The sequence below is a fragment of the Dermacentor andersoni genome, chromosome 2 (genome assembly GCF_023375885.2).
Source record: "Dermacentor andersoni chromosome 2, qqDerAnde1_hic_scaffold, whole genome shotgun sequence".
In the NCBI taxonomy this organism is placed as follows: domain Eukaryota; kingdom Metazoa; phylum Arthropoda; class Arachnida; order Ixodida; family Ixodidae; genus Dermacentor; species Dermacentor andersoni.
This window is the reverse complement of record NC_092815.1, coordinates 12,379,237-12,406,747: the sequence shown is the minus strand read 5'-3', so window position 1 is coordinate 12,406,747 and position 27,511 is coordinate 12,379,237. Positions and strand designations below refer to the sequence as shown.

The following is a 27,511-nucleotide window of genomic DNA, read 5'->3' as shown; positions in this document are numbered from 1 at the left end:
CGTTCGAGCCCACCTGGCCTCGTTGTTTTTGCAGTCAGACGCAATTTGCCTTGTTGGAATCTCAGTGCTGACGCCCGTTGTTGCAAATGGGTCGCAAGCCCCAAGGGTAGCGTTGGCCTGGCGGCCTGGGGCACTGGAAGCATCCGAAGGTCCCGGCAAAGCATGAGTCAACTGGTAACAGAACAACTTGTTTATTCTAACATCGCAAAAGAGCGGGCGGTCAGGTCGACCGAAGTGGAGAGACAGGAGAGCACGTAACTCAACGGAAGAAATCGGAGCCTCTCTCTTGGCGTCCGGGGGCAGCTGCTCTTATAGTCTCGGCGTCGCGGGCAAGAAGGAAGGTCACGGGGGAGACCACGTGACGGCGGGGCACGGACGAGCTGAGATACATGTTGAGACGAGTGTAGTGACTCAACCGCCGGCCGGGCGCCGGACAGACCTCCTCGCTTCACACTTGGGGAGCTCCTCTCCCCGGCTGCCGCGCTTTGACAAGCGTGGGCACACACACGCACACACGAAGACACGTGGCACTGAAACACGCCTGGACGCGCTTGGCGGGGAGGCTTTGCGGCAGCTCCGAACGGGCCAAAATGTCCGCCGCTTTGAACGAAGCCCCGGCGTCCGTTGCATCCGCGCCGGCTATACCGCGCGTCGTAGGCGAAACGTAACAGACCGCCCCGCCGGGGGAAGGAGATCCCGATGGTCAGGGGACTGCATCCGCTGTCCGGAGGGATGTCGCTTGCTGATGCTCATAACCGAAGTCGGTCGTCCTTCGGCGTTTCTTGAGCGCAGCGCACAGAGAAGGCCTCGTTCTCTCGTTCAGGTTCACATAGGACACTGCAAAGTGACTTCGGGAGAGTTGACATTTTTGTTCTCGTTCCCGGCAAGCGTTAGAACTACGCCGAAAGTCAACCGCTCAGTCAGCAAGCACGGCACAACCCTCACTAAGCCCTGCCAGGCTCTTTCCCCTTTTATACTACTGCCTAGTTCCTTACAGTAGTTTAGCAGCACTCAGAACGCGTCCACAAATCGGAAAATTGCACTAGAAAGCACATCATCACTTTGAAACACTACACAAAAGCAATAGGTTAAAAATCCTGCCTCAGGAAGAAAAACATCAGTAACAAACAATTTTGAGGCTGATTCCCACGTTAGGGGCTTCGACTTAAGCCATCGGCGTTACCGTTGAGACTCCCCTTTTTGTAACGCACCTCAAAGGAATATTGTTGCAAAGCGAGGCTCCAGCGCAGGAGGCGGCCATTTTTGAGAGAGATGGTCTGCAGCCATTGGAGAGGGCAGTGATCCGTCTCAATGATAAACCTCGAGCCGGCTAGGTAGCATGACAATTTCTGAACGGCCCACACGATACACGCACACTCTTTCTCGGTGGCGCTGTACGCCTGCTCACGACTGGTCAGCTTACGACTAGCATACAGGACGGGGTGTTCTACTTCTCCATTTTCCCGTTGGCCCAGTACAACGCCCATGCCTCGCTCACTAGCATCGCACTGAACAACGAACCCTTTTGTGTAGTCGGGCGATCGTAGCACAGGCTGGCTTGTTAGGGCGCTCTTTAGGGCGCTAAAAGCTCTTTCCTTTGTCTCGTCCCAGACGACTGTTTGCGGCTCTGTCTTTCTTAGAGCATCCGTCAGGGGAGCCGCGATATCAGAGTACCTGGGGATGTACCTCTGATAGTAGCCGGCGACACCTAAGAACGACCGAATATCGGTCTTCGTGCGCGGTTGCGGGAAGTCTCGCACAGCGGCCACCTTTATTTCAGAGGGGCGGCGACGACCCCGACCAATCACGTGACCGAGGTAGACAACCTCGGCCTGTGCTAACTGGCACTTGGGAGCCTTGACTGTCAAGCCCGCATCGCGCAGGCGGGTTAGCACTGCCCGCAAGTGGGCCATATGCTCAGGCCAGGATGCGGAGAATATCGCTACGTCGTCTAGATACGGTAAAGCGAATTCTTGCTGTCCCCGCAACACTTTATCCATGAGGCTTGAAAAGCAGTATGGCGCGTTCTTCAAACGAGAACTCAACACTTTAGGACGGAATGTTCCCATTGGTGAAATGAACGCCGCATACCTACTAGCCTCTTCTGTAAGTGGAACCTGCCAATAACCCCTGACAAGATCTAGGGTGGAAATAAACTGAGCGCTACTCACCCTCTCAAGGCGCTCCTCGATGTTAGGGATCGGATAAATTTGATCCTTAGTGATGGAATTAAGCCTGCGGTAGTCGACGCAAGGACGAGGTTCCTTGCCCGGTACCTCAACTAAAATCAAAGGGGAGGTATAATCACTCTCACCCGCCTCAATAACACCGAGCTGTAGCATTTTCTTTACCTCAGCCTCCATAATATCGCTCTGGCGGGGTGACACCCGGTACGCCTTGGATCGTACTGGCTCTGGGGAGGTAAGTTCTATGTCATGAGTAAGGACAGAAGTCCTACCAGGCCTCTCAGACAACAGACCTTGAAACTCTTGTAAGAGCTGGTGTAGTTCGGTTTTCTGCTCAGGCGACTGCGATGCTTTACTGATTAAGTCACTAATGACTTGATCGGTGTCTTTCCTGTTCGTCACTGAGCCTAGTCCCGGAAGCTCGACCGGAAGCTCTTCGGGAGCGTTTACCATCATACACACTACTGCTTCCCGTTGCTTATAGGGTTTGAGCAGATTACAGTGGTAAACTTGCTGTGCTTTCCGTTTTCCTGGCAGACTGACCACGTAGTTAACGTCCGACAGGTTTTGAACAATCCGTGCTGGGCCCTCCCACTGCACGTCGAGTTTGTTCTTTAGCGACGTGCGCAATATCATGACCTCATCGCCCACCTCAAAACGACGGGCCCTGGCTGTCCGATCATAATAAACCTTGGCCCTCTGCTGGGCCTTTGCCATTGCTTCACCTGACAACTCCTGTGCCCTTCTTAAGCGTTCGAGGAGCTTAAGCACGTACTCCACCACGACTGGGTCGTCGCCCCTGCCTTCCCACGATTCTCGAAGCATGCGAAGCGGAGACCGCAGCGAGCGACCGTACACCAGCTCAGCTGGCGAAAACCCCGTGGCCGCATGCGGCGCGGTACGTAATGCAAACATCACCCCAGGCAGACACAGCTCCCAGTCAGTTTGATGTTCAAAACACAATGCTCTCAACACGCGCTTCATGATGGAGTGGAGCTTCTCAACGGAATTCGACTGGGGGTGGTGCACTGAGCTGTGTAACAGCTTTACCCCGCACCTTTCGAGAAAGGCTGTCGTCAAAGCGCTAGTAAACACTGTGCCCTGATCTGATTGGATTTCCGCAGGAAAACCAATTCGCGCAAATATGGACAGTAGTGCATTGACTATCTCAACTGAGCTGAGTTCTTTAAGCGGCACTGCTTCAGGGAACTTTGTCGCTGGGCAGATCACAGTCAAAATGTGTCTGTATCCCGTGGTTGTTACCGGCAGAGGTCCCACTGTATCAATAACGAGCCGTCTAAAAGGCTCCGTAATGATAGGTACCAACTTCAACGGCGCCCTCGATTTGTCCCCTGGTTTGCCCACCCGCTGACAGGTTTCACATGTCTTCACAAAGTGGTCTGCGTCCCGAAAACACCCTGGCCAATAGTAGTACTCTTGCAAGAGACGGTCCTTAGTTTTCTTAACTCCTAGGTGTCCGGACCACGAACCCCCATGCGACAAGCGCAACAGATCCTGACGGTAGCACTGAGGCACGATCAGCTGATCGAACTCCACTCCCCTGCGGTCTAGATACTTCCGGTACAGGACCCCACCTCTTTCCACAAAGCGAGCATTTTTCTTGGCGATACCTTCCTTGACAATGCAGCGGATGTTTTCTAGGCTGCCATCCTTCTTTTGCTCGGCTATCAAAGCCGACCGGCTGACTTTTAGCAACCTATTCAGTCCATCTGACGTAGGCGCGATGAGCAAATCTGCAGATAGCTCTTCTAACTTTCCCGCATCGGGAATTTCCTCTCCAGTATCTGGTGCCTTTAACGCTACAGGCTCAATTTTATTCAGTTCGGGCGTGCTCTGAATATCAGCTTGCTGCGCCTCTGACCCTTTCTCATTGTTCGACAACGTCGGCCCCGCAACTACCGCCTTTGCAGCGAGCTCCCGAACCTTCGATCTGGTTAAGGCCTGAACGCCAGCCTCACCAAACAAAAGCCCCTTCTCGCGCAGGAGGTGATCGGACCTGTTCGAAAATAGGTACGGGTACTGGGGGGGCAGCATAGATGACACTGCGGCCTCCGTCTCAAGCGCTCCGAAAGGTCCTTCAATAAGCACTTTTGCTACGGGCAGACACACGCTATGAGCTTCCACGGCTTGCTTGATCCATGCGCACTCGCCCGTGAACATATCGGGTTCTACGTAAGAGGGGTGAACTACATCCATCGTAGCTGCGGAATCGCGAAGCACTCGGCACTCTTTCCCGTTCACGAGGAGGTCTCGCATGTAAGGCTCGAGAAGCTTCATGTTCTCGTCAGTGCTGCATAATGACAAATACACTACTTTTGTTTTTGTTTCCGGACACTGCGCCGAAAAGTGACCCGGCTTCTGGCACGTATAACACACGCGCGCTTGCCTCGCCTCGAACCGCTTTCTGCGTTCGGCTTCGGCTGCCGCCGTCTCCTTACGTTCAGTCGGACTGCTTTCACTCGCATCCGAACTACGTGTGTCCCCCCTTGCTCTCATGGGCGTGAACTTTGGCCTCTCAAACTTGGAGCCAAATTCACCCTTTTGACCGTCCTTAGCTCCGCGAGCCCGACGCGTCACAAACTCCGGCTAGCTCAGCGGCTCGAGCCACCGTACTAACGTCTGGCCTATCCAAGACCCAGTACCGCACGTTCTCAGGTAACCGACTATAAAACTGTTCTAGCCCGAAACACTGCAGAACTTTCTCGTGGTCACCAAACGCTTTCTCTTCTTTGAGCCACTCCTGCATGTTTGACATAAGCCTGTAGGCAAACTCTGTATATGACTCACTTTTGCCTTTCTCATTTTCCCGAAACTTCCGACGGAACGCCTCCGCGGACAGCCTGTACTTTTTTAGCAGACTCGATTTCACTTTGTCGAAATCCTCTGCCTCCTCTCTATTCAAGCGAGCGACTACGTCAGCCGCCTCGCCGGGTAGCAAAGTGAGCAAGCGCTGTGGCCACGTTTCCCGAGAGAACCCCTGCTTCTCGCACGTTCGCTCAAAGTTAACCAGGAACAAACCAATGTCCTCTCCAAGCTTAAACGGCCGCATCAGGTCAGTCATTTTGAACGATACTCGTTCTCCTGCACCGTGTGCCTGACTTCCATTACGAGCGCGTTCCATCTCTAACTCGAGACGCTTCATTTCCAAAGCGTGTTGACGGTCGCGCTCTCTTTCTTTCTCTTGTTGCTCTCGTTCTATCTGTTCTTTACGTTCACGCTCTTGTCTTTTTGCCGTCTCCCTCTCCTCAATGGTCTCAAGGCATTCCGACAGCTCGTCATCCTCAGCTTCTAACTCCAGAATAGCCCTTAGCAGTTCTGGTTTTCTGAGTTTGTCTGAGACATCCAGACCCAACTCTCTTGCAAGCTCCAGCAATTTCGGTTTGCGCAACGACTTCAAATCCATGGCTGCTCTGAATGCTGCTTTCTCTACTGCCTACTATTGTCTTGCCGCAAACTAACCCAGCAGCAACGACAACCACAATTACCAGCTCTGTTTCTGACACTAACAAAAGCCTGGCAAAACTCAGAAGAAGAAAGTCCCGCACTCACCAAACCTCGCAGCCAAGAATTCAGCGCAGTCGTTCCGCTGCAGGCAACCAGTCATCACACAGGGCTCGTTGCACTGCTCCCGGATGGTCGTTGTGCTGCTCAGCATACAGTCAACCGCATATCTTCGCTGCTGGCCTCCGTTGTCGCGATCCCACCGCTGCCACCAGTTGTTGGAATCTCAGTGCTGACGCCCGTTGTTGCAAATGGGTCGCAAGCCCCAAGGGTAGCGTTGGCCTGGCGGCCTGGGGCACTGGAAGCATCCGAAGGTCCCGGCAAAGCATGAGTCAACTGGTAACAGAACAACTTGTTTATTCTAACATCGCAAAAGAGCGGGCGGTCAGGTCGACCGAAGTGGAGAGACAGGAGAGCACGTAACTCAACGGAAGAAATCGGAGCCTCTCTCTTGGCGTCCGGGGGCAGCTGCTCTTATAGTCTCGGCGTCGCGGGCAAGAAGGAAGGTCACGGGGGAGACCACGTGACGGCGGGGCACGGACGAGCTGAGATACATGTTGAGACGAGTGTAGTGACTCAACCGCCGGCCGGGCGCCGGACAGACCTCCTCGCTTCACACTTGGGGAGCTCCTCTCCCCGGCTACCGCGCTTTGACAAGCGTGGGCACACGCACACACGAAGACACGTGGCACTGAAACACGCCTGGACGCGCTTGGCGGGGAGGCTTTGCGGCAGCTCCGAACGGGCCAAAATGTCCGCCGCTTTGAACGAAGCCCCGGCGTCCGTTGCATCCGCGCCGGCTATACCGCGCGTCGTAGGCGAAACGTAACAGCCTCTAATCCTCCGGCGGTGCATGCGCTGTCGATGGCGGGATAGCAAGCCGACGACAAGGGCGCCTTGAGCCTATCTTCTAGCTGCTGGCGCAAGAAATGTCGGCTACTCCCGTTTGCTGTCTGATCCACTGTATTCGTGTCATTTTTTCGCTCCATTTCTCGTTGGTGGACCTTAACTTCTGAAGCTTCATTGTTAATTGCTCCAAGCTTTCGCACGATGTGCTAGTACCGGTGGAGTCCAATGATTGTGCACTTGTCAATGATACATGTAAGCTGGCGGACACGACTTGGCAGTGCCTGCCGTACACGTTCCCACCCATTTTTATTCTGTAGGTTTCCTTCCCATAATCAAGGCCCCATGTGTCTAATCTGCCTAGATAGACTTACTGTTCCGCAGGTTCCGAAAGCTGATTGCTAATCACGAAATTTCGTTCTCTTGCTAAACATCCTGCAGTAACATTCTACAGATAAATTCCTTGACCTTGTCGGCTAAGGTCTTCAATCACATGTTGCGGGACTTATAAGTACGAACATGCTATGCAGCTCGGCGCACGTACGGCGAGCCAATTCACTTTTCGCGTGCATCAAAGGTTCCATAGAGCGTTGCAAGCGTTCAAACTCCAAGCGTGACACTCGAAAGAAAATTTTATGCGCAAGCGTACCTGTCCCGTCTGTGAAATTGGCGAGGTTATGTATGTCGCCGCGAGGGAAGCTACCGCCGGAGGAGGAAGGCACCTTTAGTTGGGAAAGAGAATCGCACGCTGGGGCAAAGTTCTCTAGAGGGTGTTGGCTGGGGCCGGAGAGCGCGTGAACGCGCGCGGTAATAAATCAACGCCACCTAGAGGAAAGTCCAGGTTGCATTGAAAGGAAGCGGGGAAGGAGAAAGGAGGCGAAGCGTCGCGGAGGAGTGTATATGCGGAGACGCGCTGGGTGGACTTCCTTTGGCAGTCGCTACGGGTTCTGTGTGCGCTATGGACGTACCGGCTTCTTCTCGTGATCGAGAGGCCGAGCTAGAAAGATGGAGCAGTGACGCAAGTGGCTGCAGGCCGAGCGCGAGTCGATCGACCCCGATGTCGTCGCTAGTTAAGCTCCAGGCACGAGCCGAACATGCCCGCCAAAAGACGCCGGATTGGCGTGCCCAGGAAACTCTAGAAGAGGAAGAAGTGAAAATGAATGGTTTGAGTGCTTGAAATAATAAAGATTGTGCATTTCCTTACAGTGCCTTACCATTTCCCTCATGGCACCTTACACTTCATAAATATCTAAAGACGGACATAAAACATACGAAATAAAAAAAGCCTTGAAAAAAAAAGAACGCCACGCTTACACACAATCAAAGTATTATTAAAACATTCTACGCGCAATGCACAAATAGGAAATAGCACCCATACGCTTGCGCGTTCATGAAGTGAAACGTCACTCTAACTTTTTTTAATGTGAATGCTTTATACGCATGTCCCATGAGGCAGAGAAGCCGGCGTTGTCCTCAACGAGTGGCACCAAAGTCTTTGTGACGTCATCGGTGTGTTGTATGACGTCAGTAGTAATGTAGAAGATAGTAAATGGTATAACAACGCTTAGTAGTAATTATAGGTAAATAATGTCAATTAAAGTGAATTAGAGTGAAGTAATGTGAATTAAAGTTAGGGCAAGTTGGAGTAAGGTGATTTCAGGTGGAGTAAAATTAATTAAAGTCGATTACGGTGAGTTAAAGTGGATTAAGGTGAATTAAAGTTGGTACAAGTTAGAACAATGTGGATTAAGATGGATTAAGGTTGGTACAAATTAGAGCAAGGTATTAAGGTGCATTATGGTTGGTACAAATTTGAGCTGGGTGGATTAAGCTAGAGTTATGAAGCATACGTGACAATGTGTGACGTCACATATCATGAACGTAACCAATTAATTAGAGAAGTCATGCTCTCGCATTCAAATCAAGTAAGGATAATTAAAGGGACTGACAACTGGCCGGAATGTGTAGAGGCGTGGTCGAAAATTAAACGACCATCATTTATTGTGATAGAATCAAACACATTGTGAGCGATTTAAGTAGGAATTATAATTTTAAATTGTCGATGAAAGCCTCGAAAACCACTAAGTGGCGCGGCCTGGCGGTGAAATCTTGGTACTTCGGATGTAGTGTATGGGATTAATGTACGTAAGTCGACTGTTATTGAACACATCGTACCTATTGCTTAAAATTGCAGTTCGTACATAATTAGACGTTCTCGCTTTAATCTATGCGTATTGCGAAGTAGAGAAAGTCCGTGATAACGAGCGTCCCACGCGTTCCTCGATGCATGGCGGCGCGCATAATTGCTGTTGCACGCGCGCGAGTTTGCGAGTAATTAATACCGAAAGTTGTGTGGTCTCCCTGTGGGATTATACAAAAAGCCATCGACCAGTTGTGCCGTAAGTGGGTACCAACACTACAGTATTTGCACACGCGCAAATACGGCAACACGCGGAACTGCGTATCACGTGTAAAAGCGTCGCTTCGCTTTCGAGAACTTGGCTTGGCTAAAGAACACTCTTGACTAGTTAATGAGCAAAATAGTTGGACAGGTAACCACGCATACGCGTTGTTATTATTGTAGAAATAATTTAACACTTAGGAAAACATGAATGGCAGGGGCTTGATGAACAAAATCGTACTTTCTCACATCCACGGCCGCACTTGTCTACCGGCCACCAGTGCCGGCCTGTAATCGCCATCGCGAACACCTCTCACTGTTTTCGGCACGCTCCCAGCCAACGACAGCATTATCACTGCGGATCGAAAAATTCCGATAAAAAGAATTTTTCCGCGACGTTTTCCGCGTTACTACTTCATGATTAGACTCTCTGACCTGTAAGCTTTCCATTGCACCAAAGAAATGGTTACGTTAAAGATTGGCTGTCAGTCCCTTCAAGTTATTGTCAATTTTTTTTTTTCTGTGCAGCGATAATCTTCGGGTGACTAGCAATAACATCGAAACGCTTGTCAGAAGAAATGTCAGTGAATGAGCTGTCTCTCAACATCGTATATGCCTTGTTAACACATCTGCAATACTCGTGTAAACGCATCTATCGGAGGAAACGACCTCAAGTTATTGCCATTACATTTCGTTCACTTTCGAAAGCGAAGAGTCATAATTTTCATGCATATTGTTGTGTTTCAATAATCCCCCCGAGCAAAAATTTTTGAAAAATACACAAATAAGAACCTTCGCAGACGTACACCAAGGAAAGCTTGTACGCAAGCATAAAATCGATTCTTCGGATAAGCGCACGCCCCCCTGCTTCAGCGTGCATTTGTCAGAAATCTTGGCGCGTTTGGTCATAACCTAGCGATCGAGGCACTGCCGCATAGGGCGACGTACCAGCTGTTCAGTAGAACTGCTTGGCCGACGGGTCAGAGTCTTATTTCGTGGCCACTAATACCTATTTTCTGGTGACGGGTGGCCTTTAGCAGAGCCAGCGAGTGCTTGGTTCAGACCCCCCTTGACAACTGCCCGCAAGTGCGTGTCGTGTCTCGTTCGTACGGCGTGCACGTAGTACAGCCTGTGAGGTTGATGACGCTGCAACTGCCCGGTTGTAACTGTTACCCCATTATTCCTTTTGCAGAGGTGGAAGAAGCGATACTTCCGACTCAAGCCGCGGAAACTTTACTATGCAAAAGACACCAAGGTGAGTGAGTTCTCGTTGACAGCGCACCAGACGTATACACGTTACGAAAAAGAAAAAAGTAACCGATTACAATTACAATTACTTCATTCAAAAGTGTAACTTACTACAGTGACCCATTAGTGCCCCGCGAAAGTAATTCAGCAGTTAAAATAATCGCTTACTTCTACGTTACTTTCCTCCCAACTTTTATTAACATTGCGCAAACACTGTATATATAGAACGAGCTGGCTAGGCTCTTTCAGCGCGTCCTCCGCAGCCTTTCACGTAAACGCCGTTTGTATTGACTGTCGCAATTGCTTTTCAAAATTTTTTGTCGGTTATGTTCCCTCATTTTCTTCCTAAAACGTCAGCAGCGACACAGAACACTCGCTACGTGCGCGCGCTGGAAGATGTGCATAGGCGGCGGTGTTAGCACGCACCTTGCATCGTGGTGGTCCATCGATGCCGGGATGCTCGCGTCTGGGATCCGCTACGAAGCGCAGCGTTTTATTGTTGCCGGCGGTCGGGGAAAGCGCCAATGGAAAACTGAACTGGTCATCAGTACTCAGCCATAGCAACGCCTCTTCTGTTGGTTGGCCAACATCTGGTGGATTGTCTACATGAGGAAACAAACAGCTCGGTTCACAGCGATCTCAACGAGCGCCATCCGTGAGGGTGCTTCGTGGCACGACCGCGTTCTACGGTACGTCCTGCCACATACATCCGAGTGCTGCGTCGCCTGTTACGGCCCAATCACGGCCTGGCTCGTCAATAAAGTATCTGGTCACGGAATGAAAAAAGTCACCAGTGAGCGTTATCGAGTAAAAAAAAAATTTCATCGATCAATTACAAAGCTACCAACAAATGCAATTTCATGATTACAAGTAATTAGTTACATACGTAATTCGTCACGCGCCGCGCATGCACAACACCCTTCGCTCGGTGGCGGCCGCAAGGAGGCGCGCTGTGTCCCGTCTGGTTCGTCGTCTGCTGCGACCACGGTGCAAGAATGCGACAGACGCACGCTTGTTGCAGTGGAAATGCAGGCAGTGGGTCGAGTCGTAAACGCGAGAACGTGCACGCTGTCCTGACGGGCGTATATGCAGCTGGCACAAAAAAATACTCCCCACCCGGTGCAGCGACTAAAAGGCTATTAAAGAACAATAATTAAGCTTCATTAGAAAACTACGCACGTGCAAAAGAAAGATGAAACGTGTGGCGACGCCTTCTTCAAGTTCCCGCACCAACTGTTCGCAGTGCCGTCATGCATTTTGCTGCTCGGGTCTGGTTATTCCTTTATTTGTAAAGAAGAACTGGCGCTGCATTCGACAGGAATGAGAGACCCATGCTGCGCTGAAATGTACAAAATGCGAGAAAATAGTTAGAAATTCGTGGCGTCACACTGATGAGCCGGCAGTGACGTTTCGACCCCAAGTTCTATAGGTGGGAGATTGGCCTTCATTTTGTGCAGTAGCAATCAACCTTTTTCCGCCGAATATGTGACGTTTCAACAGAATGAATATAAGTCGTCATAATATGACGAACTATGAGGTTTTTCTTTCGAGGAACCCGTATGGGTTTCCTTTGTAGCAATTGCTACGAACGGGTGGATGTCTGATTTTCCCTTTATTCATTTCTTCTCTCCACCTTGCGGGTTTCCGCAGAACTACTACGTCATATAAAAACTTATATGCGCGTTAGTTTCTTCCAGTTTTCTTCTCTTTCTTTCGTTAACATAATTTTTATATCGCTCGTGGTATCTGGCAATATTCTAATTCTGGCGCTAGATTACTCTCACAGGCGGGCATTCTTTGCACGAGTGATCTGAATCAATATTTGACTTATGTAGGAATTTTCTCTTATTGACTTTTAAAGTAATTGCTTTAACAGCACACGTTGTAATGTACGAATTGAAGCCGGTGACTTCGCAAGTCATGTCCACTTGTAACGAATTCTGGGGATGGCCCCAGTTTCGAGGTGTGCGTTTCCGCAGTTCTCAATCAAATGCCTTAAGGTTGCGGTAATTTTTGAGCTTCAGTGATTAAAAAGGGGTCTTACTAAAAAAATTAAGTAACTGGAACAACAGGGCATATTGACCGAAGGTTTGACTGCGCTTACCTCAAAAGTACGGGGCAGAAACCTGGCGGCTTACGAAAAGGTTTCTACTTAAATTGAGGACGACGCAACGAGCTATGGAAAGAAGAATGATGGGTGTAACGTTAAGGGATAAGAAAAGAGCAGATTGGGTGAGGGAACAAACGCGAGTTAATGACATCTTAGTTTAAATCAAGAAAAAGAAATAGGGCATCAGCAGGACATGTAATGAGGAGGGAAGATAACCGATGGTCATTAAGGGTTACAGACTGGATTCCAAGGGAAGGGAAGCCTAGCAGGGGGCGGCAGAAAGTTAGGTGGGCGGATGAGATTAAGAAGCTTGCAGGGACGACATGGCCACAAATAGTACATGACCGGGGTTGTTGGAGAAGTATGGGAGAAGCCTTTGCCCTGCAGTGGGCGTAACCAGGCTGATGAGGATGATGACCTCAAAATTGGGGCAAGATTCTGAATTTGCTTGTTGCATGTTAAATCACTGGCTTCAATTCGTGTATCGCATATGTGCGGTAATGTAATTAGTCAAGTTCTAGTAATTAGTAAACTATGCAATTTGACCTCAAGTGTAAGTAATGTCCGCCTATTCGAGTAATCGAGCTGAATAGGTAGATTTATACTAACCAAGCACGAAATTTTTACAAATTATGTTGACATTACAATAAAACACCCGGGTATGTAGTGTTATTTTCCAGAATTTACCAGCTATGTCTTCTCGACGGTACAACTACAGTGTTGTTGTGGTTGTTTTTGTTGACCTGACATAGCGCGTGCACCTCATTATGATACAGCGTTGCAACCTCCTCCTGAGGTTTGCGTCATTTTGTTTGTCCCCCGCACCACACTTGCCTTCCTGCCAACATTGTCCGCAGAATTTTCGTCCCGTAGCTCGAAGAATCTCAGCACGTCTTCATGTTGGCGTAGCGTGCCAAGTGTTCACGCATCCAGTGCCACCGTCAGGACGGAGTCCATCGCCGCTGCAAACGAATTCCGTCTGAGACGTAAAGATCGGTGTTTGAGTTCGGTAAACGAGCTCCATTTTTTTTCCCTTCCTTCGTAACAGAACTGTTGCTTCGTCGCTGTCTGTTACGCCTCAACCTGTTGCTCTTTTTTTTTATACACATGTTCGCTTGCCTATTCGTGCCCCCCCCCCCCCTCCTCCTGCCTCTTGCTCCTCCTCTTTTTATGTATTTTACGTACGTTTGTCTGTTCAACCGATTTCTTTGTTGTTCGCTTGGCCGGGGTAACGTGATCGCGCATATCGCCAGATGCTAATGTAAGTCGACCTTCACACGTATGCATCAGTGCTTGTGAAATTAAATAATAATAATAATAATAATAATAACATGAGAAAACTGGGAAGCGGCTTCTGGAAATTAAGGGAACCGTGTCAATGCTCCGCCTATCACTTTAGCGAACAGAAAGGCATTTTCTGAGTGCCACCTGATATTCAACTTGTCCCAGTTTCATAATTGACTTGAAGCCCCCTCCCCCCCCAAAAAAAAGAAAACAAAAAAAAAGGAACCCATGGACAGAGGAAAGGACGACCATACAGGCCGGACGAGTGCAGACACGACGAGAACAGTACGCAGCCTCAGAGTCGCCCGAATTTCAGCTCTTGTGCAGGTTTTACGCTGTCAGGATTTGGAGGGCAATTCCAATTGCTGTCCCCCAGATATTGGACCTTGCCGTTGGGTGCGGGAGTTGGCCGAGGTTGAGGAGGACTTTGAGATGAAAACTGGAGATTTATTTACATTATTTACAGTGAGCGTACAAAGAAATTACAGTCATAAAGTCATTACGGGCCGGCAGCACCTCGGACGCTGCGGCCCGTGGCAAGAAGCTCAAAAGAGATCAATGAAGGAATGCTCTCTTGCCGCTCCCGGTCTCTGGCTTTTAAGCCCTTCGGTGTCTCGAAGTCACGTCACGTTCGGCCAATCGGCGAGCCCGCTCAGATGTCGTCACTTTCGGCCAATGGTAGGCGCCCGTGCGATTGTGTCACCCCCGGCGCACAGGGTCGCTCCTTGGGCCCCAATTGTCCGAGGGCTTGCTTCTCTCTGCGGTATTGCCTTCCCGTTCTGCAACTGCCTTCGCAAAGGCGGATGGGGGGATTGCTGCCAGGGCTTCACGGTGCATTACAGCCGTATTGCCTCGGGACCCACGTTACCTGGAACCGTGCCAGGCACTCGCTACACTTTCGGGAAGAGTCAAGCATTGAATAGCTCCACCTGCGGCGCACGAGGTGGAGGACGCCAACTCGTTTGCACGTGCCGCGCCTCGGGAACGGGGTAGATCTGCTTCTGCGTTCCTTACTTAGGTGTGGCGCGATTCGATGTGGTCTGGTGAACTCGAAGGAGGCCCAGGAAAAGGTCCCGTATTAAAAACGCATGCGTACTGAAGGCACCCTAACGTGTTACAATAATGACTTCACTGCTATATGCACTCGCCTTCGGTTCATTCTTCGTTCCGGCTTAGCTTTGTGATTGGAATTCGTGTTGGTTACCCTCTTTAGTGTCGCTGCTTGCGCGTGAGCCTAGATTAGATTAACGAGACATGCGCCCGTTGCCACCTTGCAGAGGGGAAAATGTATGCAGAGAAGGGAGGGAGCTGAGCGCTGAACCGTGCAGTGTACGCTGGGAAGCACATCACGTCCGCCGTCACTGAGGCCAGCCGACTTCAGCAACGACGGCATTGCTTGCGCGGATTTTTGAGTCAACGACGTGCGTTATTGCCGCTGTCCGAAACAAGATATCAGCCTCCTGTCACGATCCACCCGGGTTCGTGAACAAGGGAGGGTTCGGGGCACCCTCCGTTATACGGACGCTCCGCAGCGTGGTGGTGCTGAACGATGACTGACCGCCGAGCAGCCGTGCTCGTCGGCGTTTAGTGCGGTGCGGTGACCAATGTTGCCTGCCGAGCTTAGCAGGCCACCGAGCCTGGTGGCGAACGAACATTATGTCTGAGGGGGCGTCACATGCTTGCTACACCCCCTTACCCCCAGTTTGTTTGTTAAATAAAAACAAACGTCCATGTTCAAAATATGAGGCTCTGCCTCCGCCCTAGCTGGGTCGACGCTGCCTGCTATCCAGGCGAGTAACGGTCCGGTGGCCTCCGCCGTCGAGTACTCCGCCTGGGCACCGGTGTTGATGGGTCGGGTGTGGCAACGCCGGGTGCTGCCCGAGCCAGCCTCGCTCCATCCGGAGGGTCCGTAGTGGTCGGCCTCGTGAGTGGTGCTGAGCTCGACACCGGTCCAATGGGTGCCGCACCACTGGCTACGGTTGCCGCCTCCGAGGTGGTGGTGCTCCGCTGGAAGCGACTGGTGCAGCCGCTAGTCCTCCTGCAGGCTGGAACTCAGAAGTGGCAGTCGAGGGTGCTGGCCAGGTCCCAGGTCCGGATGCAAGACGTCCAAGGGTGTCTTGACCATACGACCCAGCAGGAGCTCACAGGGGGCACGGCCAGCGACATCGTGGGGCGTGGTCCGGTACTGAAATAGTATCCGGGCAATCTGCGTCCGGAAATCCCCAGTATGGCTCTTCTTGAGCTTGTGTTTGATGGTTTGCACCACCCGCTCGGCTGCACCATTTGAAGCAGGATGGTACGGCTTAACCATCATCCGGCGGATTCCGTTCTTCGTAAGCCAGGCCAGGTACTCTGTGCTGGCGAAAGCAGGACCATTGTCGGACACGATGACATCCGGCAACCCCTAGGCGGCGCAGACCTGTCGTAGCGCTGCAATGGTCGCGCCTGCTGATGGAGTGGTGACAGGTAGAACATCCACCCACTTTGAAAAGGCGTCCACCACCACCAGAAAGTAATGGCCCTTGAAGGGTCTCCCAAAATCCACATGTAGGCGGGACCAGGGTCTCTGTGGGAACGGCCAGGGGGTGCTGCCCACATGACGCGAGGCTCGCTGATGCTCCTGGCAGATTTGGCAGCTCTGCACCACATGTAGGCTGGCTTCCGGGTACTCTGGCAGACGAACACCCAGTGCATGAATCCAGTTTCGGCCCAGCAGCGTCGGCGACGACCCCTTCGTTAAGTAAAGGGGAAGGGTTGCCTCCCTGTCGCCAAAACGAACGCTGACCTGTGCCTGACCCTGGACCTGGGATATGTCCCGGAGTAGCTGCGCACCATCACGCCCGAAGCCTCGACGGACACGCCGGGGAAAGTACGCTTGAAGAGTTTCCCGGCCATTACTGACACGCTGGCCCCTGTGTCCAGCTCCATGGAAATGGGGTGCCCGCAGATTTTGACGGTCAGCATGTACGGCGGCACAGACGACGGTACAAAGCCTGTGTGCCACATGTCGAAAATCGGCAGTTTCTCGGCCACGACGTGGAGCCTGGCCGCGGAAGAACTTGAGCCTGCTGCCGCACGCCCCCGCCGCATACGCTTGCGACGGCTACCCTGGCCGCAGACTTGTTTGGTACCTGGGCTTGAATCAGGCTGCTGCTGCTGTTTGCTGTTCGTCCTCCCCATTCGGCATACACGTGCCAGGTGCCCAGTTTTCCCGCACGTAAAGCATTGTGCTTGAGAGAACTGGCACTGTGAGGGGGAGTGGGCACCAGCACAGCGACCGCAGGTACTGCCCTTTGTACCAACTTGTTGACCGCCGCTTCCGCCGACGGTGAGCCAGTCGCAAGGGAAATCTCGGCGGCGTCCTTGGCGGCAGCTTCCATTGCCAGCGCTGCCTTCACGGCGTCGTCCAGCGAGGGGTCGGAAAGCTCCAGGAGTCGCGCCTGCATGGCGGGGTTGTTGATGCCGCACACGAAACGGTCCCGGAGCAGCGAGTCCAGCTGGTCCCCGAAAGCGCAGGCACTCGCTAACCCTCGTAGCGCAGCAACGAACTGCCCGAGGGTCTCTCCTTCCCGGCGGCTCCGGTTGTTGAAGCGAAAACGCTCCATTAGTGTGGACGGTGCTGGGTTGAAATGCGAGCGCAGTATGGCGAGCAGCTCACCCAGCGTCTTAACGTGCGGCGTGGCTGGCTTGAGAAGGTCGAGCAAGAGGCTGAAGACGCAGGTCCTGCAGCTGGCCAGGAAAATGTCCCGCTGTTTGGCCTTGGGTGTGTCGTTTGCCCGGAGGAACACGTGGACTTGTTCCTCGTAAATTTGCCAGGTGGACCCATCTCTCTCGAACGGCTCGAGCCTTCCGTACAGCGGCAAGGCGGCAGCAACGGGGGGCGATGTTTCGCCGCTCGCGGCGGCGTGGGACGATCCGTGGGTACTCGTCGCCAGTGTCACGAGTATCCCATCCTCGTCGCCAGTGTCACGATCCACCCGGGTTCGTGAACAAGGGAGGGCTCGAGGCACCCTTCGATAGACGGACGCTCCGCAGCGTGGTGGTGCTGAACGATGACTGACCGCCGAGCAGCCGTGCTCGTCGGCGTTTATTGCGGTGCGGTGACCAATGTTGCCTGTCGAGCTTAGCAGGCCACCGAGCCTGGCGGCGAACGAACATTATGCCTGAGGGGACGTCACATGCTTGCTACACCTCCGAAGGTGGTCGTCACGCCAGCTGTCTTAGCAGGTCCTAAGAAGACCGCGCACATGTCATGTTCGATCGTTACTCGCATCTGAATGCATGAAAAAGAGGTCGTTCGACGGACACTTATCTGGCCATAGGCCTATATAGCGTGTAGCTCGATAGATTATGTGGATGATGCATGGCATGACACGCGTACGGACGCGCAGCACACATGCTCGCATAATCTGCCCGTCGCACAGATTAGACGCGAAGTGGAGGGCGTGATATACAGCCACCGCTATATGGCATAACCAGTTAGGTTCAGCTGAGACCGAGCGTTCGATTGCAGACCGCGGCGGTCGCTAATCGCATCGCACTAAGAAAGTGGGAAAGCTAGATTTTAATAATAACTTACCTTAGACAGACCGACAACAGGCAGCGCAAAAAGGATACATTGCGTTTTTTTTTTTTTCTTGTTCAAAGTTTATCCGAGACGATAAAAACGTCCGCAAGAAGACGCAGAATAAAAGCTCTAGAAAACGTCGTATATCTGTTCTAATGTACGGCTTATCGCGTGGTTAAAGTAGTTGTCTCGCTTCCCCAAGATAACCTACTTGGCCGATTTTAATGAAATGTGTTGGATTCGAGAGAAAAGGCTAAAATTTAGTGACTGTCGGAAGTGGAATTCTCATTTTAAACAGAAATTTTAAAACTTGGTAAAGCTGAAAAATATAGAAGCAAGACGTTTACAAATGTGTAGGTTTGCACCAAGAAGATATATCGCAGTTCTGTAAAATGAATCTGTTAGAGCATCCAAAGCGGACAAATTTGATATATAAATTGATATCGTACATGAATTTGTTACATTATTCACAAGGCTTTTGCAGAAGTCCTCCTCACATATTAGTGGTGTATTTGAGAGCCATGTATTGTATGTGTATATTACACCGATATTGCCCGCGTCGATGCACTGTAAGATGCAATTTGCAGAATTGTGATATCATATTTCATTGCCTAGTTTCGATTGTAAGATTGATACTTTGAAAACGCCAGTGTACTTAGATTTAGGTGCACGTTGAAGAACCCCAGGTGGACCAAATTTTTGGAGTCCCCCACTACAGCGTGCCTCATAATCAGATCGTGGTGTTGGCACGTCAAACTCCACAATTTAATTAAATAATTAAGCTTATAGTTTCGTTTTCTGTAAATTTGCGATTTCCAACATTTTTTTGAGAGAGTTGACGAACTAAATCGAAAATTCGCTGCCATCAGTCACTATATTTTAACTTTCTTTTTTTTTAATGCGACAAACCTCATCAAATTTGATGCGGTGGATGCCGAGAAAAACGATTTCTCTTTTCTCATGTATTTAGACAGGAACACCCGAGCTAAAGCTTCGTCTTCAGAAGCTCCTCACAAAAGCTTTTTATGCCTGTTTCCCTCCCTTCTGGACTTGAAAAGGACGTATTCCGTCTCCCACAGATGTGAGAAGGCGTCGGTGTAACTCAGCGCCTGTCAGCGATCCTACAGCAACGTGCACGTGGACGCCACTTCAAGAATTTGCTCAAACTTCATCATTAGCAACATTAACAGCCTTCACGACTTATTTCTGCACCAAGTATTTGTGATACAATGCCTAAATAGACGCCACAAAAAAAAATACGACCTCCAATGCTGCACATACTGGGGTGGCACTGGTAGCTAGGACATGAATGCAACTCTTCCCGCCAGTGACGTACCTACTATTTTTCCCATCAAATCACGTGGACGCCGGGCAACGCGGGACTGGAGGGGAACGAAAGGGTGAACGCCTTAGCTCGAGCGCTAATCAACCGAGCGGGGCAAAACCAATCGTCTCATTAATCCCCACCCTTTAACTTCGTGCCCCTGGCATCTAATTACTGCGACCGACCCGAGATCCAGCAAACCAACCGCACGATTTATCCTCCCCCTCACAGGAAGCTCAGCACTGAAGAGGCAGTAGCTCTCAGACTTATCCAGACTAACACATTCTCAAACCTACACCGATACTGCAAAATGTACCCACAAACATATCGCGGCATATGCCCCTGGTGCGGCGACACACGCCCTACACTCTTTCACATATCGTGGGGGTGCGGGGGCAAACCCCAACACTTAAAGACGCCTTGCACGTCATTTGAGCTGTGGGAGGTATAGCTGACCGGTGATACCCTGGCGGGACAATTGAAGCTCTTGTACAGCAAGTACGTCGAGCAGCTATGGCCAGTGGAGCCCTGGAATGAGCACACCACCCACTCGACCTCAAGAGCACCGACCTCGATGGTCCAAATAAATGTTTGCTCTCTCTCTCTCTCGAATGGGAGAGGGGGCAAGCCATCTCTCTCTCTTTATATATATATATATATATATATATATATATATATATATATATATATATATATATAAAAGAGGGAGAGAATCCGATTATTATGAAAGCGGAACCCCGGTTGAAACGTTGGAAAATTGCTGGCTCTCCCGTAATGTAAACTATAATATATATATTATAGATGTAAGCGCCAAATGGCAACCGGCAAAGCCGATTGGTTGGAGATGATACTAGCCACAACCTTAAATTGAGTATACTGCATGTTCGCAACAGAACACCACACCGAACCGCACCACGCCACACTGTGCACTGGTCCATATGGACGCTGCCCAGCTAGAAGATGAAAACCTGCTGCGACGCAGGACCTACGCCGCGAAACTCACGGACCGCTGGCGTTCAAAACAGCACAGGAAACCCTGTCTCAGCGCCAAAAAATGAAAATGAAATGTATGGTGCCCAGTATCTGCCTTTTGAGCATCGCTATTGGAAACGAGAAATAAAACTTCCGCGTACTAGAAGTTACAGCTTGAGTGATATTGTAAAAAAACATTAGGAAGGAATCGGAAGCAATATTTTTATCACTTCTTTTAGGCAGTAACTAGCGTTTGTAACGCGGTTGTGTAGAAATCGTTGGGGGCAGAGACCGCATTTTCTTAAGTTTTGACTGGTTGCCTGGATGATCTCGTTTTGTTCTCCCAACTCAAATTCTGTTTGCCTGAGTTGAGACTTTGTATTTTTATGTGCCCCGGGTGTCTTTCATAAATTCGAGGCTCACAATAAAGCTTTTGCGTGGACGCTGTAATTATGTTTTGTTGTTGTTGTTGTTGTGTGTGGCAAAGCCAGTGTCAAGCAGACACCATTTATTATTTCATTTGCTGATCTGTTTTGTTTATATCAAGTATGATGTACTACATGTGCTATACCTTATATTCTACTTTACGTTCATACGACAGCTGTAGGCGTGCCTACGGGTGAATAATTTTTCTTGGCAACTTGCCCGGATGTTCTCTGGCAATGTTCTCTCAACTTGCCCGGATCACGCTGCTAAGCATGAGGCCGCGGGATCAAATCGCGGCCACGGCGGCCGCATTTCAGTGGGGTCGAAATGCAGAAACGCTTGTGTCTCGTTCACTGGGGGCACGTGATAGATCCCCTGGTAGTCACAATTAATCCGGAGTTCTCCACTACGGCGTGCCTCATAATCAAATTGTGGTTTGGGCACGCAAAACCCTGTAATTCCATTCGATAAGGGCGTGCCGCTTAAGTGAGATAGAAGAGTCACTAAAGTTAAAAGAGTCACTAAAGTTCTCGCTATAACTGTGAGGTGGATTGTAAGAACGTAGGTGTTTGGAAACACTCTAATATAAGCTAACGTAAAGTCATTCATCTAGGCGTTTAATGTTGGTCTAATGTCCGTGCTGCTGAAATAGTGAATTTAACAGCAGGTTATAGAGGGTATAGAGCTTTACTAATGTATTTCTATAGGATAGACGAATATTCCAAGTTTCGAATACGAATAGTTGGTGTGTAATGTTTTGTTCGTATTCGAAGATGAACTAGTGTATTCGGTATTTTCCAATATCAAAACTAACCAAATATTTCGCAACAACCGACTGTTAAAATTGGGTTACTGTTCTCCACCTGCTGGACGAAGTATCGCAAATTATAATTGTCAGAAGCAAAACAGCTACAAAGTTTTCGAAGCAATGCAGAAACAAAATCGGCAATGCAAGCTTTGTTCTCCGGCGGAAGAGTGGCGCTGGTTAACACTCCTTGCCTTGGGTAAGGCCTTGTACACGTACACAAGTACCCAAGAACGCATGAACGTGGGAACTGCTGTCGCCATAGCGCAATTGGTAGTGCAACACACGCGTAGTGCGGAGGTTGTGGGTTCGGCTGCCACCGGCAGCAAGTTGTTTTTTCCTCCATTTTCTCTTAGCTTCTCATTTTTACGCTTCAAATAAAAACTACAAATGATTTCTTCTATGCTTTCCATTTCTTCAATATTTGTTGATTTCATATGGTTCTTACTAGCGAATATGTGCGAACGTTCTCACAAAACCGGGCCCCTCGGTTCTCCTTCTATTCGTTCAATACATGACAACCGGCTATTTTTGCTTCTCGCCTGCCTGTTAGTCTTTCTTGCAGTCTAGTCATGTAGTAGTTCTATCTTTTACGTTACAACCAGTGATGTTTTTCTTGTAACATGCCCTTTATTGAGTATACGGCACATAAATACCTCATTAGCTTTTTCTTTTCCGTTTCCATAACTTCTGATATTTCTTAGTACCTATTTATTTTGTGTTTTTGGAAAGTTGTCCATACAGTAGCCTGTCATTCTCGGAAAGCTTGTTGGACACCAGGCTCTAAAGGTGTCAAGCTGCTATTCGTACAGTTCTTTTCGTGACGGTTGTAGTGATATTGTGTTTAAAACGATCCTAATTGCCCGTGATAGTTGAATGTCTGTTCAGTACAAGCGTGTTACCTGATTGTACCGAAATAAATATTCCTGCTGCAAGTATGTGCCTCTGCGTTTGTCTATTCGATATTCGATGCGATATTCGATATTTGCTATTCGTATTCGATTCGTTTTCGAAAAAGTCGGTATTCGATCGCCTACCTCTAATATTTACATAACAGAGTATGACAGGGTAAATTTTTCATTACCTTCAGATGGGAAGGCTACAAATACAGCACGATTCAAAAGAACGCAAGCAACGTATTTCACCTAGCATGAAAATGCACTTAGTCTACGTAATAGTTATCCCAAATCTTTTCGTGCTTCTCGACGTTCGTGGTAGTAGAACTAGATTCTGCGCAACGCGCTTGGCCGCATGCTGTTAACATGGCGATGACAATTGCCCGATCTTTGTAGAGGTCCAGTACCACGTTTTCGCCCTTGATCTACCTGAAAGCCGCCGTGAAGTTCTGATTGGCTGAAAGCCTTGAGAAACGGAAGCGCACGTGAACGAGCTCAGCTGTTCCGATATTTACGCCTTTTTATGCATTCGATATGCCTTTTCGCCTGTTGGGTTCTAAATCTGAGCACAAGATTTATACCATTTGGTTTTGTAAATTAGCTCTTTGACATGCTTGCGCATTCAAATAGGCCTTATAAAAAGCATTTCATGCTTAATAATAAAGAAAGTTCAATTTTGGGATCACAATGTGAAAGTTATCATGACCACTGTGCTGTGAAGTACAATCAAAATGTGAAGGCAATCAATGTGAAGGCAACGGTTGGTTCATCATGGTCATGGAGCCTATGTGTCATGCAGCGAGTTTCGGCCACTTACATGTAGCTTTTGAATATTAAATGGCGGTCTAGAAGGCCATTTTTCAAGCAATATTTCTAACTTGGAAGTCAATAAAATATCGCCAATTGTTCAATCAAGTCACTCAAAAAAGTTGCTGATTGCTAAATAGAAAACTTTGCCGTAAACAGACAAAAAAGTCACTAAACCTTGCAAGAAAGTCGCTTAAATCGCGACACTGATTAATTACTGGTAAATTATAAAAAGCAAATCTTATTTGGTGTTTCCAAAGATGGTTAGGTTAGACGGCTTCAGCAAATGCGGGATGACGCGAGGGATGGTAGATTATGGTGGAGGGATGGTAGGGTATTCGATCGCCTGCCCAGCGACAGCTTTCTTGGCAATGCAGGCTTGCAAGGCACGTCCCGCACGCAGAAGAGTATGGCCATGGTGTGCGAGATTGGGCTGAGGCGGCGCACTTGCCATGTGTCGAGCGGATCGGTTTTGGCTGTCTGGGCCAAGGTGGAGAGCGTGCTGAGCTCAGTCCATGGCCACCATAATTCCTCCAAACTGCAGGTGGTGCGCCTCAAGACTGTGGATAACTTGCGCATCATCGGTACCATTATTCCAAGCAACTGCGTCGCCCCACTGGTGAACGTTCTCTCCCAAGACGCCTTGAAGACGAACTCCGAGACCTTTTGAGGCAGGGCCTGCTGTCTACTCCCAAATGCCAGTGTGCAGGCCTGCACTTCCCGCGTTGTTGTCACTGGGACGGCACTCTTGTCGTGCTTGGCAGCGGTGTTGGCAGCCAGGAAGGTTTTCTTCCTCCGCGGACTCTCTCTCCTCTGTGTGTTCATCGGGTGTATCGAATTTTTGTGCATGCATGTCACAGTGCCGCTCTTCTTCTGCTGTACAGCCCTCAGAAACCCGTGATGTCAGTAGGGACGGGACGTTGCTTCTCTATTTTATGTCTCATTTCTCTTTCTCCCTCTTCTCACTTTTCATTTGAAGTGAAGGAAGAAGGTCTGCTGCGAGAACCAAACCAACGCATTGCAACAACAACAACAAAAAAAACGGGCTAGGAATGATGTTTTAATTGTTTCGTCTGCTACAGCAAGTGGCGGCGACGTCCGAAAGACAATCCTGCACTCTTAAACAAATGTACGCCCCTTGGGGCGTATATCTGCCACACAACAATAATCGTCCTCGGTCTTGCTTGCGTTCCCTTTCTTTAAAACGCTACGCTCGCTACTTTCCTGTCGAGAATGAACTGTATTGCTGGTAGCGCGCATGCCGCTCGTGACTTGGAAGCACCGGCCTCGCAGCGTTAAAGAAAGGAAATGCGGGCAAGACAGGTGACGATTATTGTTGTGTGGCAAGATATGACCCAGAGGGTGTAATTTTGCTTAAGAGTATAGCTGCCCAACGAGGGGATATGTAATAAAGAAATCGTACATATGTTGACGCAATTCTGAGAGAAATCTTCGCATCAACTGTTGTCAGTGTGCAGCCGACATTGCCCGCTTTCACAAGCGTGTGCGTAGGGGGGGCATGCCTCCCCCCCCCCCACACACACACTGGTAGATACGCATATAGATGACAAGCATGGTGTCACGCACGCACTGGCAAATATAAACACACCTCACTCGATGACCGCGAGCACTCATTGTCGCAACGCTTGCGTGATGAGTGCTGGTAGCAAGAAGTGAACGCTTCGTGCTGCCTCTAGTTTCACCGAGAGAACACCTTTCACGGCCAAATAAATGAATGCAGTCTGTAAACTGCTGGAAACCTGAATTTCACTATTGAGGTTCGTTTTATGACCGACAAGGTAGTCCGAATCAAAGCGTAGATCAACTCTTTAAAGGCCACTGCAGACGTGCAGAGGTGGGGAAATTCACCGGTTGTTACCGAGTATATCTTGTGTGCTATACGCATACCGGTGATGAGTGCCCTGGAGAACCAATGTGGCCGAGACTCCGGGTGCAGCTGGTGGAGAGGCCAGACCCCCATTACCAGGGTTTTAAGCGACTTTCTGTATATATAGACTCCAGTGATCTAGGTCGGAACTCCAGGCGCCGTATTGCCGGCTTTCAAAAGTGGGGAGGCGGGAGGGGACTCAAATAGCCTACCTCCCCCCCCCCCCCATTTCGGAGAGTGGGGGCAAATGCCCCCCAGGCTCCCCTCCCCCATCCGTGGATGGTTCCCGCCGCTTTTCATCATTTACGGTCCGCTATAATCACGAGTAATTGCATTTCTGACGAATGCTTCCAAATTCAGATGTCTGCTAACAATAACCAGCCACATCGAATTCACCACGTGCCGCAGAAAAGGTTCAGAGAAGGCGGGTAATCGGCGTGTTATTCCACGTTCCTTTGTCCGCTCGACGCCATCCGGCGGGTGACACTCCGGCAGCTCGCCGCTCGGCCTCTCGTGCTGCAACTGACTTGTCGACCCTCTAACGGTTGCGCAGCAAGCATGACTCGGCCTCCAAAAGCACGGTCTTAATAGGGTTTCGAGAAGACAAGGATACAAATAGTGTTTTAGAACGCAGCTCTTAGGCGCCCGTTCCTGTGCAGGGTGTCCGCCAACCGGGAAAACCGGGAATTCTCAGGGATCTTAAATAGTCTGGAAATACTCAGGGAATTTGTGCGTCTATCAGGTAAAGGTAGCTGTAATTTTATTGAAGGGGAACGAAAGTCGCTGTAATGCTCGCTGCAGTAACAGAGTGTGATCGTAACGGATCGTCTTTGACGCCGTGTCGTCGGCTGGAGGAGTTGCCAGTGTACAGTTAACGATCGGCAAGTGTTGGCTGAGGCCGAGGTGCAGGTGTCCCTCATCGAAACGAAAATAAGCCTTTAAAGCAATGAAACGCAACACTGAGGCGTTGTGCACGGGCTGGGAGTATGTCAGGACAGTTGAGCTTGACACACCAGCCGTTTAGAGAGAGAGACGAACCTTTAATGTCCACTGGTGTGGGCTGCAAGCCCGGGCCAGGCCCACTGCGCTTAGAGGTCCGCCAGTCCATGCCACTGCAGCACGTGTGCAGCCCGCGTGGTCCTCTGCCGGTGCGGGTCTGTCGCGCGCCATGTGACCTCCCGTGTGAAGAACTCTGAACCCGGCGGGGGAGGATTAGCCTCCATGATGATGTGTCTTAGGGTAGCGGTGGCATGGAGCACAAGCCGCAAGTTGGGGTGAAGGCACCCGGGTGGATGCGGGCTATAGTAGATAGGGGGTGGAGTGTGTTCGTGCCTGCAGGCGGCGCCGCTGGATGTGGTGGTGGTAGGTAAGGTATGGGTGGGGTGGGGGGTAGAGCTGGCGTTCGGCCCTACAGGCGTGCATCAGCTCGCTGAAGGTATGCATGCGCGCTCTCGAGTTGTGCTGGTCCGATTCCGTTGCTGCCCGGTTTATTAGTCCTCGGGCGTGCAGGCACCCGAGTGCGCAGGCACCCAGATCAGCTTTACCTGGTGGGGTAGTTCTGCAGAAACGGACTGTAAAATGAAACAGGCAGTCTCGTGAGTCCTGCCTCTAGCGAAATTTGTTGTGACAAAGTTTGGCCCTCGTACCAATGAGCTTGCTATCACTTGATAGATATAGCTCATATCCCCTTCAATCACGGCGTCCATATTTGTGGACGCGACCTATTTTTGTCATTTCTGTGCAGTGGTAGCAAGGAATAGAGCACAAACATTAAGCTTATAGATAAATTGAACATTCTCATAAACTAAATTACTTCCATTTTACTTCCGAGTGATATGTATCATTACAAGTGCAACTTTGGGGAAAATACTACCGTGTTTTATGTGACGTTTGACGTGAGGCATGTCGGCAGCAACCTCGAAATATATTTTTTCTTTCTTGAAATGCTTGAGGCGAATGAATAACTTATGCACGTAGTTGGAACTGTGGATTTAATCCTCATTATGAAGTAACATAGCACACTTTACATTATTCAAATATTTAGCTACTCTGTAATTTTGATGACTCATCATAAGATGCTCAAAGAGTCATTCTACCACCTTGATTTGCTTTTGGTGGAGTTTCAAGCACCATCTGTGTTTCACACGTGTATCGACAGTCGATCATAATTCGTGACTGAAGGGGATATTCGAAATATTTATGTGTGTATCTCCTTTTTATTCGCATTTG

The 27,511-nt window shown here is 49.9% G+C and overlaps 1 protein-coding gene across 1 annotated transcript in view; it reads left to right on the top strand.

Moving 5' to 3' along the window:
* Window positions 1-27,511, top strand: part of LOC126542979 (diacylglycerol kinase delta) — a 430,642-nt gene that overhangs the window by 248,719 nt on the left and 154,412 nt on the right. Inside the window, exon 3 of the mRNA XM_050190110.3 lies at window positions 10,148-10,210. Within this exon, the coding sequence (XP_050046067.1) occupies window positions 10,148-10,210 (63 nt within the window). The remainder of the gene's footprint in view (window positions 1-10,147; window positions 10,211-27,511) is intronic.